Here is a 14,391-nt window from a genome sequence, read left to right on the forward strand (position 1 = left end):
GGAGTTTGTATGTTCTCCCTGTGCTTGCGTGGGTTTCCTCCCACACTCCAAAAACATTGTGTGTGTGTATTTAGACTGTAATGGGGCAGGGACTGATGTGAGTGAGTTCTCTGTACAGCGCTGCGGAATTAGTGGCACTATATAAATAAATGGTGATGATCATATACTAAAATGCAGAACACTAACATACACACTGCAAATATAAAACAACTCTTCTGGAGGTTGTAACTGAAGAGCATTTTACAGCAGTACACAGTCATTGATTTTATGTATAAAGATTTACAGGGAACATTGACATGTTATATGAAACCAATCAGGAACACACAGACCAATGCAGTTGTAAAACAATAGTGCTCTACGGACTAAATACCTCTATAACATCAATAGGGAATATACAAATATTCAATATAAAGCAGTTCTTTTTATTTGAAATTAAAACAGAAAAATTGCTTCAAATATATAAATACATTTCAATGTTTTCAGATGTTCCACTCCAGGAGTTGCTATGTTGGAAAACACATATGCTGTTTTGAGTGTTATAAAACACAGCACATGCAGTCTCTATGAAGGTACGTATGACGTATGGTACAAAATTAGAATTTTTGCAACATCGTTTATTTGTTTTTGTTTTTTTACCGATAGTGAACTGCAGTTTGCAGGCGTGTGCCGTTACTATTATACAATTTATTGTTACCCACATCGCTGCTCGGACATCCTACTGATCACGTATCTAATACATTAGTAAAGGTTTAATCAATTGTCCTAGTTGTTGAAGTGATTTGTGAAAGTGCCAAGATCCTCTTCGGCTTGTATATTAAGCCAAAGACCCCTCCCCACAGGCGGGTCACAGGGTGTCTGTACGTAAGGAATGTCTTTGGTGTGAAAGAGTTCACTTCCATCACGTGCTGGCACGGGACACTATAAAGTATAACACGAAGAAGAGTCCCACAAGCCCAGCCGAAACATAGCACAAGAGCTTGCGATTATCTCGCCCCGAACGAGCCATTCCTGTGAATCTCTTTACACTGCCACTCAGCAGACCTGTTACACTCAGGAAGTCGGAGTCCTAGAAGAGAAGGGAAACCTAATGTGAGAACATATAAATATATTTCCCCAGTTAGCCATTAAGACATAACGTGGAACTACTACTAAATCATTAACGGTCACTGATTTTAAACACAAACATTCACTTCTACATACATTTTACACTGATTACCCTAGAAGGCCGGCTAATTTAGTATTATGTAGATACGGTTATTATCCTAAACATTTATGTTGTTAAGATATATAAAAAACAAACAAACAATATTCTTTCAAAAGCATTTGCTTCACACTAAACTGTGTAATAGCCAACTTCCAATAGATTAAAAACAATAAGTAACTATTCTGTAAACTTCTTTATGCTGTAGAGAAAAACAAAAATAGCTTAAAATGTAAGTAACACCTACACTATTATAACTAATAGGCTTTTTACATATGGAACACATTAAACTCAATAAGGTCACATTATTGCATCCTTGGGGGGACTTATTTCTTGAATGCATGCACATATACACCGATTAGCCACAACATTAAAACCACCATATTGTGTAGGTCCACCCTTGTGCCGCCAAAACAGCTCTGACCCGTTGAGGCATGAACTTTGAATGTGTTCTGTGGTATCTGACACCAAGACATTAGTAGCAGATCCTTTAAGTCCTGTAAGTTGCGAGGTGGGGTCTCCATGACTCAGACTTGTTTTTCCAGACTTGTACATCCCACCCCTCCATGGCTCGGACTTGCACAATGATTCTCGATCGAATTGAGAACTGGTGAATTTGGAGGCCAAGTCAACACCTTGAACTCTGTCATTTTCCTCAAGCCATTCATGAACAATTCTTGCAGTGTGTCAGGGCGCATTATCATGCTGAAAGAAGACACTGCCATTAGGGAGTACTGTTGCCATGAAGGGGTGTACTTGATCTGCAACAATGCTTAGGTAGGTGGTACGTGTCAAATTAACATCCACACGAATGCCAGGACTCAAGGTTTCCCAGTAGAACATTGCCCAGAGCATCACACTCCCTCCGCCAGCTTGTCTCCTTGCCATAAAGCATCCTGGTGGCATTTCTTCCCCAGGTAAATGACTCGCATGCACCTGGCCTTCAATATGAATTAAAGGAAAACAGGATTCATAAGACCATGCAATCTTCTTCAATTGCTCCATGGTCCAGTTCTGGCGCTCACGTGACATTTTTAGGCACTTTCGGTGGTGGACAGGGGTCAGCATGAGCACTTCGACGGTTCAATGGCTACGCAGCTAGCTGCGATACACTGTGTGTTCTGTCTCCTATCTATCATAGCCAGCTTTAACTATTTCAGCAATTGGTGCTACAGTAGCTCTTCGGTGGGAATGGACCAAACGGGCTAGTCTTCACTCCTCACACGCATCAATGTGCTTTGGGCGTCCATGACCGCATCACCGGTTGTCCTTCCTTGGACAACTTTTGGTAGGTACTAAGCACTGTGTACTGGGAACACCCCACAAGACCTGATATCTTGGAGATGCTCTGACCCAGTCGTCCAGCCATCATAATTTGGCCCTTGTCAAAGTCACTCAGAACCTTACGCTTGCCTGTTTTTTCTGCTTAAACACATCAACTTCAAGAACTGACTGTTCACTTGCTACCTAATTAATCCCACCCCTTGACAGGCAAGATAATCAGTGTTATTCACTTCACTTGTCAGTGGTTATAATGTGGCTGATCGGTGTATATAATGTGCTCTGCCACACTGCAAAGTGACAAAAATTGTTCAGGAATGGTTTGAGGAACATGACAGAGTTTAAGGTGTGGACTTGGCCTCCAAATTCCCCAGATCTCAATCCGATCAAACATCTGTTGGATGTGCTGGTAAAACAAGTCAGAGCCATGGAGGCCCCAACTTTCAAGTTACAGGTCTTACAGGATCTGCTGCTAACGTCTTGGTGCCAGATACCACAGGACGAATTCAGAGGTCTTGTAGAGTCCATGCCCTGATGGGTCAGAGCTTTGGACAACACGAGGGGAACCTACACAATATTAGGCAGGTGGTTTTAAGGTTGTGGCTGATCAGGGTGTGTGTGTGTATTTTTTTTCTTCTTTTTAATGCATGGATATGTGTGTGTGTATATATTTTCATACATGTGTATGAATGTCGTTATATATGTTTAAGACAATTTGTAAAAGATATTTACTTCCTCTCTAATAACCCAACTCCCATCTTTTAACCCCTTTGTCATCCCGCTTTCATAATCCCAACCCCCTGTCCTCCACCACCCTATAAATGTGGAGCGGCACAGTAACATCCTGTTCCTCTGAACCCATCAGCCGCCCTCAGAGCAGGAGATGTATCTACTGCAGAGTGGAACAGAGTTCTGAGCTTAGGGGGCTTATGATCACACATCAGTCCCATATGATTACAGCTGAGTGGTCCTGGTGACAGTGCTCAGGGAGAAAGAGCTTCTGTATAACCTGCTCCAGGATGCCAAATATCACAATGCATTCTGCAGAAGGACCTATGATGCCAGCAGTCACAGCCAGGGCTGGTGTGAGAGTTCTGGGCACCTCAGGTGCCCCACAGCCCCACAGGATGACCTCCTCCCACTAACCTAATGGCATCTTCTATTATGTGGCACAGGGCTGTGACATCATAGCCCTGTCCCATACCCCCGCCTATTACAAACATGGAGAAGTAGCAGCCGAGAGATTCACAGGTAAGCTGTGCCAGCTGCTGCCCTCCGTGTCAGTGGCCACAGCAGAAATGGGCATTAATAAAGGGGTTTTTTTTTAGAAAAGGTGCTCGGCCCAGATGTTCATTGAAACCATGAGGAAACCTACTTTGACGTTTATAGATACAATATTGTTTTAATAAGATAAATGTATCCACCACTGATGTTGTTAGGAATAATATCATTACCTCTGAATACCATTTTCTTATTTTGGTGTCTGGATAAAACAAAAAATGTTGAAGGTGACTACATTTTTAGCTTAAAATAAACTACTCAATGTTTCTAATGTTCAATGTTTTTGTCGATATGCACTAAGCCACAAGGGTAAGTTAGGAGGTGAATAACAAATTGGCTTTGATAATTGATACAGTTGGCTGTGTGGGCCAAGTAAGTCTTTCCAGGATGCATAAAGTTACAGGCCGTAAGGCCTGTAAATAAATTACAATATTTTACACACAAGCTTTACCAAATGTTTTCACTGTAAAGTGAAAACATTTGGTAAAGCCCGCGAGTAATTAATTGTGCTGTGAATAGTCCGCAGGCTAAGAGCTTGGGCTAATGATGTTTTGAGCTCCGGGAAAATAGTATTGGACTTATTATATAGGATGGGTATTGATTGCAGATACCATCAATAAGAGGCCAGTGGTCAGCGAGTATTTTATTAACAGCTGTGTGTTCGTCAGTATAATTGGTTATACATTTGGGTATTGTCCAACTGATGTTGGAATTCTGCCCCATATCCACTCTGGCTTTAATATTGAATTTATTAGGAAGTAAAAATGTTATTCTATTGATTTTATTCACTTACGTTAATGCTTTTTGTAATATAGGTTCAGGTTGTTTGTGTAAGTCTGGCACTGTGCAGTAGTGTTTGATGGGAGAGAATATCTTGGTCTGAACCGCTAGGATTCAGCCTATGTAGTTGGCGATATGGAATGTTGTTGCTACAATACAAAGGCAACTACTAGGATCTACATTGGTGTTAACATTTGTGATTTGTAATGATAACAATGTGTAGTTCATCATAGTCGATAAAGATCTTAAAATGTTTATTAATTTTCTTGAGTTGGTTTTCATATTATACGGGCGTCATCTAGGCTGCAAATAAGACTATTATCCATACCAACGGTGGTTTGCAAAATTGCACAAACAGATTTTCCCAAAGATCATTATAGGTACAACTTTAAGTCTAGCACACAGATACAACCAAAGCACAATTGACTGCAGGGAGGAAACCTCGCCACAACATGCCATAACGACAAAGCAATAAATTTTATTTTCTAAATAGCATCTTTGGTCTATTTACCAAATAATTTGCTAATATATAAGAACTGCTCCACATTACATATGGGACCCGTGCAACACCGGGTGACCTGCAAGTATTCAATAAATTGAATGTGGTTTGTATCTTTTAAATCAGCAGACAGCACTTGCGAATTTATGTAACTACAGATGAATAATATTTTTTTTGTTCAAAAAAACACATCCAACCGACGGTTCGAATAAAGCATATTAAACCGCATTTAATACACCCCAACCTCCTCCTCAGGTAAAAACCACCTACTAAGTACAGAGAGCAAGAGACGGTTATTTCAGTCTATGATTATTTATCTAATTACACCAACTTCACACCGATATAGCCAATGAGCTACTTCACACCTCAACAAACTGGACAGATACGTACATTTTATGACAGCCCTTGTTTATCCATTCCTGTTCTTTATATACGGCTACAGCTTGGACCTCCCTACACAACTACACAAGACGAAATAGCTCTTCGACAACGATAGCTCTGTCCAAACATTCAACACTATATTTTTGATTCATGGATCTATATATACCTGGAACCAATGCCCCCAAAAGCCGATTTCAGAGAGTTGCTCTACTGTTTGTCCTACAGAAATCACTGAAACCGTGGACTCATTCACATTTCTGTGTTTAAGATCTTATATGTTATACATTACAGAAGTCTGCAAACTGCTTACAATCACCCTAGCTTATTCCGCGCCCCTTAATAATTGCCCTAAATCCCACCCTGTATTACTTACTTATTCCTTATATACGTACAGCATATCTCAATTCCTTTTCTTACTAGTATTATCCCAGATCAAGATTCCCTCGCCCACTCTTTCTTCAACTGGTTGACATGACACGTCTCCCCCATGATAAGCCTGGGTCCATTTAAACGGACTATACATGTCTGTTTGTAGCATCCACTATAATCTCCTCAGAGGACTACAAATGCCATTACTTTAATGATTAGTGGGCGCCTAAAATACTCTGAGTGACATGAGGTCACTCATCAAATGGTTTCAATGCCCCCAGGTGGAGCGATGACCGATGCCCTGGAGTAAAAGCAGCTGGAAGCTTATTGCCTGTGATCCTACCAGCTGCTTTTACGCCATGTCTGTGATGGGCTGTGGATGTGACACTTGGCTATGATGTCACAGCCAACCACCAAACTTCCACTCTGCGGGACAGAGGATGCCTCCTGTCTGCTAGGGTAAGAAGCAGTGGGGGTGAGGCACTCCCAGATTTAGCGCCAGCCTTGATGGCATCATTGTCTATCAGGGCCCCCCTTACTTCAGTACACATAATACATCCATTCTCACTCATACATATTCATGCTATTTCTATTATACACACCTATCCTCCACTCTACATCTGACACTACTCCATTATCTAACAAGTTTAAAGAACATTATTATTTTTATTTTTTTTACATATCTTATTCCCCTTTACTTATTACACAGAACGCCACATTCATAGGCTTCTCTCTGAATTCACAATGTGGCTGGCCCTGGGATTACCGCTGTGATTATGTAACTATTGGCATAAGCAACTTCAGTTACCCCTGCGCTGGTTCCCGAATGTTTTACGCTCATCAGGTAACCCCGGTATTCATGTGTATAAAGACATGCCATCTGGGGGCAGTTACTCTGCAAAAACTTTAGAGGTCAGCAGTTAAAATTAATTTCTATGACAAAGCCCACAAGCTCCATTTGGCCACAAAACGTTCCACTAGATGCCTAAATATTCTAATTTAAAGAATTGTCCATATGATCCGGATTATCCATCTAGTAACTATCTGCTTGCTTTTAGAACTCATTGTTTTTAAACATACTGTAAGCCAGTTTATCACACTCTAAAGTATTGATTCCATACTAATCATGGTGCTCCATTCTTGTCTATGCTCTAAATGAGTTCTGTTCCATCTTGCTAGTGCTCGTGGACCATCAGCCAGATAGTCGTGGCATCTAGTGCACTGAAAAGCCTCCAAACAATGGAATTATCATTATCTTAAAAAAAAAAAAAAAGACTGTCAGAAACCTATTTACCATGCACTAGGGACAAGTGTCTCTTTCAACATTAAAAATACTATTTATTTACTATTATTATAGAGCTGCACTGAATATGTGATCAGTAACAATGACCACATGCAGAATCTCACCATTCCGTCCAAGTACTTGTTATGATCATCCGCTTCTCGGTCAATGTCCAGTGCAAGCTGCCAAGAGAGACAATCTATCAGTGTGTAATTAGAGGTAATACACAACATATTTATTTAGGATGCAAAATACATGTAAATCAAGGTGAGACTGTTACTAGTTCTATACGATTTGCCAGCTGTGGTATAGTTTGATCATTTAGTCCTAGGTCCACTCAGATTTGTATGCGCTGTTTTTGGCATACTTACTGATTTAAGTCGGGTCACTTTGGAGGATAGATTTTCTGCAAGACGCTTGTTTTCAACATCAATCATCTCATCCACAGCACCTGAATTTGAACCTATGTAGACATAAGAAGTGTTTAGTAAAAGCCTAAAAAAACAATCAAAAACCAAAGAGATCTAGAAGATAGCAACAAAGATAGAGGGGTCTATTTACAAAGGTGCAATGAGCCATACAGAGAAACAGCAGTTTTTTCTGTAAAACAAGCCATTGCATCTCACTGCATTATTTACAAAGGGTTCAACGCAGGAGAAATCATAACCCATTTACAATTGTTGAACACAGACCCCATATATTAATATAGAGACTGTCAAGCTATCCAAATTACAAAACTGAGAAAAGCTTAAAATCCTAATGCCATCTCAGGATGATGTTAGGCAAACGACCATACACAGACCCTATAGAAACTTATGTTTATGTGGGAGAGCATACGACACAAGAAAATGGCTCATGACCGAATAATTTACTGGCGCATCCGCAGAAGATCAACAGGAAGTAAGAAATAAGATGCATCGCGTCTCTGTAAAGAGGAATGCAAAGCCCCATCCTCTATCGCAGAGGAGGGGGAATTGCAAAGCAAGTACATTTTACTAAATACCGGAGATACATTATCCATCGCACAGTTATGATTCAATACATAACATTATCCATCACGGTACACTGGGCTGACTAAATTAGTAAATAGAGCTCACAGTATTACCAAGGCTGCTCATTCAACAGAGCCCCGTTAGTCATTGCAGTTCAAGCTGCACTGTAGCATAGTGGTTATTATTGCTGCCTCACAGCACTGTGGTCATAAGTTCGGTTCCCAAACAGGACCCTATCTGTGTGGAGTTTATATGTTCTCCCTGCGTTTGTGTGAGTTTCCTGCCACAGACATACATGGTAGGTTAACTGTCTGCTTACTTAAATGGTGTGTGTCTGTGTGTGTTAGGGAATTTAGACTGTAAGCACCAATGGTGCAGGGACTGATGCGAGTTCTCTGTACAGTGCTGTATAACACCATGGTTGCTATAAAATAATAATAATAATAATAGAGGGACATATGAGAGAAGTCAATATCTAGATCATGGTTTATATCATTAATATTCTAAACAAAGCAATGGATAGAATATATATGATCAATGAAAGACTGAAGACTAAACAATGTATATGCAGAGAAGGATTTAATTCTTGTTACATATATTCTAGCATAGGTTTAAGACAACCTGTGACAATATGGTGGTGGTGGAACTACAAATCCCAGCATGCCCTTAGTTCCACAACAGCTGGAGATCCAAAGCTGCTGTGTACAGAATCCATAAACAACAGTGTGAGTCTACATAAAGCAGTGATGGCTAACCTGTGACACTCCAGGTGTTGCAAAACTACAAGCCCCAGCATGCTTTGCCAGCTATCTACTGGCAGAGCATGCTGGGGCTTGTAGTTTCACAACACCTGGAGTGTCACAGGTTAGCTATCACCGACATACAGTTATCCCAGGAACACACACACACACACACACACAGCCTTAGCTACACGACCATCCCCATCACACACCATCCCCATCACACAGAACCACACGCTCGTCTATTGGGCACAACATAAGACAAGTGAAAGGCATAATAGCATTGTGTCATCGGATACCTCTCCCCCACTCCGCCATCTTTCTTTCCTTCCGCTCTGTGACGTGGCAGCAGGATCTGCCGCGTCATAGGACCAATCGTCATACGCCTCGGTCGTGGGCGGAGTCATCCGCAAGCCACGCCCCATATGTAAATGACTACATTGTGTAGTGTTGGCATAGTCACAGCATACTGAAACTTTTTTTTAAGTGTCTCACTGAGGCCCCCTGGTGGTAACTGAGCAGTCACACTGTTATATACTGAGATTGACCAGAAGGCTGCAGTTGCAATGTTTTTGATGTCATCATTATAGGGCAATCTATACGCATTATGCCAAACATTTCAACTGGGCCAAGAGGCATAATTAAGTATTTTTTTATTTTTATTAAAAAGGTGCTTTTTTTTCTCATAGTCATCGGGATCATGTTTTGTCATTCCTTCACGCTCATTTGTATCTCTAAGTACAAACAATATTTTACCTCTCATTCACTGAGAGATGAGTGTGCAAGCACAACAAGTAGTGTAATAATTACCTTATATTAAAAATGTCTTGAAATATAAACAAATTAAATATATCAAAGGACAGACTGGGTGCTGGGTCAACACTCCAAAATTAGCCAGTCCACAGGTACAACATGATCCTGATTTTAGTATCAGGGCTATGTAAAGCCTGGAGATATCAGATATATCTTGCGCTATTATCACAGAATACAACAGCAGTTTCCATCATTTTTAATGCAGACTACGGTCTGGAACAATTTATCAAGCTCTGAAAAGCTTAGATTTTGGGAGCTTAACCCAATAGCTAATGCCTCATTCCCTCCCTCCTTTCTCCAATTCCTTTCTGAGCAGCCTGATGGACACACATGTGCCTTGAATAGGCAGGGCCATAACCTCGGAAGTAAAGTGATAGCAATCACTATCAATTTACTATAGACTTGCTGGGACAGGCTATTCTAGGAGCCCAATTGTAAAGCGCTACGGAATCTGTTGGCGCTATATAAATACATGTTGATAATGATGAGCCGCCATACTCTTAGGTTAATTGGCTTCTGATAAAATTAACTGTGTGTTTATGTGGGATAAATGGTAAGCTCCTCTGGGGCAGGGAACACAGATGGTAAACCATAGTTGCCCACTCTCAAATATCTGGGAGACTCCTGAATTTTTGGGAGTTCTCCCAGACTCCCGGGAGAGCAAGGTAACCTCCCGCATCCAGCATTCCTCGTTGATGAAGTGGGTGGGGGCGAGGTTAAACGCCCCCATAAAGGAGCTCCCTCCTGGACAACTTGCTGCAAAAGTCAGCAAGTATGTAGTAAACTCCACTGGGGCAGGGAATATAAATGGGAATCTCCACTGGGACAAGGAATGTTGGAAATGTTCAGCATGATATACAGGTACTATATACATTTAATAAATGCTATTGGCTAAATATAATATTTAGATGCATGAAGAAGCACACGTTATGCTCCTCGATACGAGACAAGATTTTAACATCCAACTTTGTACAAATCAAATAATTTAGAAATATGTGTTATATACAAATCCTGCTCTTGTAAAGTCTACAAACTACAATGTAAAATACATATATAGTTTGGATAGTCATATGTGGTATTGCATTTTTCCTTCTTTGTTTTCCTATAATAAAGTTTCTTTAGCATCTTTCTTGACCTGAATCACCCATTCATCTGCTAAAAATATATTTGTTGGCAAGTTTAGAGATGACCCAAATCTAAGCGAGTTATTTCCATGTTCAGTGGAGGTGATCAGTGCAATATTATGGAGTCAAGTTTGTGCATTGAAGAGGTATGCTGGTAATAGATACAAATATACTTGTCCTGCTGAGTGTTGCTGTACACCCATTTCAAAAGAAAAACATTAACAAATATGTACAAATGTTATTTGCATGAGAATTCATATTGAAGTCAATGTCCTTAAATATATGTTATTGCCTTGTATCAGTTTACCACTTGCACCAATATTTAATAAAAAAAAAAAAAAGGAGAAAACCTATTACAGAAGTCTGCAAACCTAGTCTTTCTCTAGGGCTTGTCCAGATGAATATTTCTGACCAGGGTCAAAACTAGTTACGCATCACCATCCCTATGTCAACCTGTAGCCAATCAGATCACAGTGTCCCAAAGTGACCTGACCATTCGTGTGATTGTGTAAATGCAGACAGGACTGCATGTGATAGGAACAAAGTCATGTGAGAAGGGGGAATGGAGGCTAGCGGGACACCACATCACTGAGTCTGAAAGTGGAAAGAGCAGGGTGTCACTCACCAGACTGTGAGTGCTTCTTCCCGTGTGTTTAGGAACCGTGGCCGTCCACCATCCTGAGGGTCTGCGCATGCGCAGCCCTTTCAAAACCTTCAGTACCTGTTCCTTTAACTTAATTGGCTGATCAGGCAACACTCCCTATTTAAAGCACCTGCTGTCCATACCTCGTTGCCTGATCTTGGAGTCTCATTCCCCATGAGCCTCTGAAGGTGTTCCTGTGTTTCCTCGTGTATTCAGCGCTGCTGATTCCTGTGGTTTCCAGACCACTTCTACTCCTGTGGTTTTCAGACCACTTCAACTCTCCTGTGTTTCATCGTGACTGTTAGCTGATTCCTATCCGCTGCCTCCGTGCACTACAGTCTTCAGACCACTTCAACTCTGCTGTGTTCCATCGTGACTGTTAGCTGATTCCTATCCGCTGCCTCCGTGCACTACAGTCTTCAGACCACTTCAACTCTGCTGTGTTCCATCGTGACTGTTAGCTGATTCCTATCCGCTGCCTCCGTGCACTACAGTCCTCAGACCACTTCAACTCTCCTGTGTTTCATCGTGACTGTTAGCTGATTCCTATCTGCTGCCTCCGTGCGCTACAGTCTTCAGCTCATCTCAACTCTCCTGTGTTTCCTCAAGACTGCTACAACTGATTCCTATCCGCTGCTCTCCGTGCTCAACAGTTCCAGCTCAGCTCTACTCTCCCGTGTTTCATCGTGGCTGCACCTGCTGGTTGCTATCCGCTACCTCCGTGTACCTGCAGAGTCCTGCTGGCTGCTACTCCTCAGTTCTACTCGTGTCTGCAGCAGCTGATCCGCTCTCCGTGCTTCTCAGTGTTCCTGCTGGTCTCTACTCGCCAGTCTGCATCGGATCTGCGCCTCACTGCTTTCATCTCGTCTAGACCATCGCTACTCTTCAGGGCCCTCCAGGAGTCCAGTTCTACATACTACTGCTTCCTGAGTATTTGTTCCCCTGCTGGTCTACCTACCTGTGCGCTGCACCTACTTGATTACCGCTTCACCCTCCAGGGACTTCGCATCCTGCCGGCCTCCAGCCGTTCAGGTATCTCTGCACTCCTGTCTGACAGCCTGCTCCTGAACCACGGTATGCATACTTCTCATTGACTGTGCTGGTGTATTGCATATCTTGCTGGACTGAGTTGTTCTCCTCTGGAGCTTACTATCTGCTGAGACTTTTGCCATCATTGACTGTGTTATCTTTTGCCCGGATAGTTTCTATGACTTTGTATTATTGCAGTGCTGTTCAGTCATTACTATATTGTGCATGTCATTGTGGATCAAGTTCAGTGTGCCCGTGTATACTCTGTATTGCAGTCTCTCCCCGTGCTCCTCCTCACATATATATTCAGTGGTACAACTTGCTAGAGGCAGACCACTGTTCCCTGTTTCCAGTGTCACCTGTTCCAGTGTCCTCTCACATAGCAGTGGTACAACTTGCTAATGCAGACCACTGACTTCCCGGATAACTTCACCTGGATCCCATTCCTTCACCCAGACAGCGGTACAACTTGCTAAACGCAGACCACTGACTCTCATCACCTCCTCGTTTCTGTTGGACATTCCTCCTCACTATAGCAGTGGTACAACTTGCTACCGCAGACCACTGACTACCCTCACGTGTCCTTTGTCCATTCAGTTCCTCGTGTATTACTACATATATATTACCAGTGCTGCTAGTCATAGACTTTCCCGAGCATCTCTATCATCTGCTGTCTCCTGTTCCGTGATCACCCCGCTACCAGAGTACCATATTATCACCTATACTGCTCTGGTAAGCTTATCACCTGGTGATCCCTGGGTAAAGACTCCTAGTGCCCGTGACACAGGGTTCCTAACAGCACATAGTGATATTAGGCTCCTATGAAATTGGTGTAGGAATACAGTGGTGTCATACACACCTCAATATAAAACAGAGGGTGATATGTTAATTTAAAATTTGTGAAACATTTAAATGAATCCTGCCTAGTCTGTTGTAGAAATATATTGCTGTATTTTCCTGTATCTGTTACATTTTATACACCTGAAATATATACATTAATCAATAGACCCCGAACGCTTCTATACTCTATCCTACATTTTTACTTGTGTGAAGCCAGTGAGATTGAACTCATCAGCAAATCCATACATTCTACACTGCTGTGCAGCAGTACCAGGATTGATTTTAAATCATGGCCTTTGGTAAATATTGTTTGGATATAATTGATTTGATATTTGATCATCCATCTACGCAACAGGCTCTGATAGGACTTCGCTGTATAGAAGTACAGATTAAATAATACTTTTATTTATTCAATAAGCGATAATGTACCCCAAGCATTGTATATATAATATTTATTAAACCACTTTTCATCATAACACCTCTCCTTTTAAACTTATTGATAATGTACTTATTAGAAATTGCATGGATATAAGAAGTCACCGATGAAGTTTGTGATCATACAAATCCCCAAAGTTCTAATGGCTGTAGGCAAAGTGCTTTTGTAAAGGTCACAGAAATCAAACATGATTCCTAATATCCATCAGAGCTCACTAAGTAGGTCCAGCACGTTATCTTAAACTCTGCAGCAGATTGTCATTTTAAGAAAGAAGTTCTTCCTTAACACAATAGACACATAAAGGGGCATTTGTAATATAGATCTGAAAATTAGTTGTTTTAAACAATGGCGCTAAATGGAGCGTAATATCTATACTGAAGAGCACACAGGAAATTTTAATTCCCTGTACCTTGGTGGGAAAAAAGAAGCACAGCCTATGGGTTATAATGCAGCACAATATTTATTGGCAAGTATCAAACAGCCCAATAAACTGTTGCTTGTAGTATGCCAGGTCAGACCCATGCAGTCAGGGCCATCTTTTCCATTGGGCACGATGGGCAGGTGCCAGGGGCCCCACGGGCAAGGGGGCCCCATAGGCAGGGCTCTTAATTAGAATAAATAATCCTGCAAAAAAAACCTTCAAGGGTCACTGAGCAAGTACATCTATCTATCTCTATCTCTATATATCTATATCTGTATC

The 14,391-nt window shown here is 41.5% G+C and overlaps 1 protein-coding gene across 1 annotated transcript; it reads right to left on the reverse strand.

The window, feature by feature from the left end:
• Nucleotides 1-401: 401 nt before the first annotated feature.
• BET1L (Bet1 golgi vesicular membrane trafficking protein like) lies at nucleotides 402-9,204 on the reverse strand. Its single transcript, XM_075187957.1, has 4 exons — nucleotides 9,106-9,204; nucleotides 7,446-7,537; nucleotides 7,200-7,256; nucleotides 402-1,066 (listed from the first exon to the last, which is right to left on the reverse strand). The coding sequence occupies exons 1-4, from the start codon at nucleotides 9,122-9,124 to the stop codon at nucleotides 899-901; spliced, it is 336 nt and encodes a 111-aa protein (XP_075044058.1). The 5' UTR covers nucleotides 9,125-9,204; the 3' UTR covers nucleotides 402-898.
• Between the last annotated feature and the right edge of the window lie 5,187 nt (nucleotides 9,205-14,391).

This window comes from Mixophyes fleayi, chromosome 10 (genome assembly GCF_038048845.1).
Source record: "Mixophyes fleayi isolate aMixFle1 chromosome 10, aMixFle1.hap1, whole genome shotgun sequence".
In the NCBI taxonomy this organism is placed as follows: Eukaryota; Metazoa; Chordata; class Amphibia; order Anura; family Limnodynastidae; genus Mixophyes; species Mixophyes fleayi.

What these genes read in the sequence shown, in the direction of transcription:
- BET1L (XM_075187957.1), bottom strand. An exon ending in AAGTGACCCGACTTAAATCA is followed by an intron (nt 7,257 to 7,445) that starts GTAAGTATGCCA and finishes CTCTCTTGGCAG; the next exon opens with CTTGCACTGGACATTGACCG. An exon ending in ACAAGTACTTGGACGGAATG is followed by an intron (nt 1,067 to 7,199) that starts GTGAGATTCTGC and finishes CTTCTCTTCTAG; the next exon opens with GACTCCGACTTCCTGAGTGT.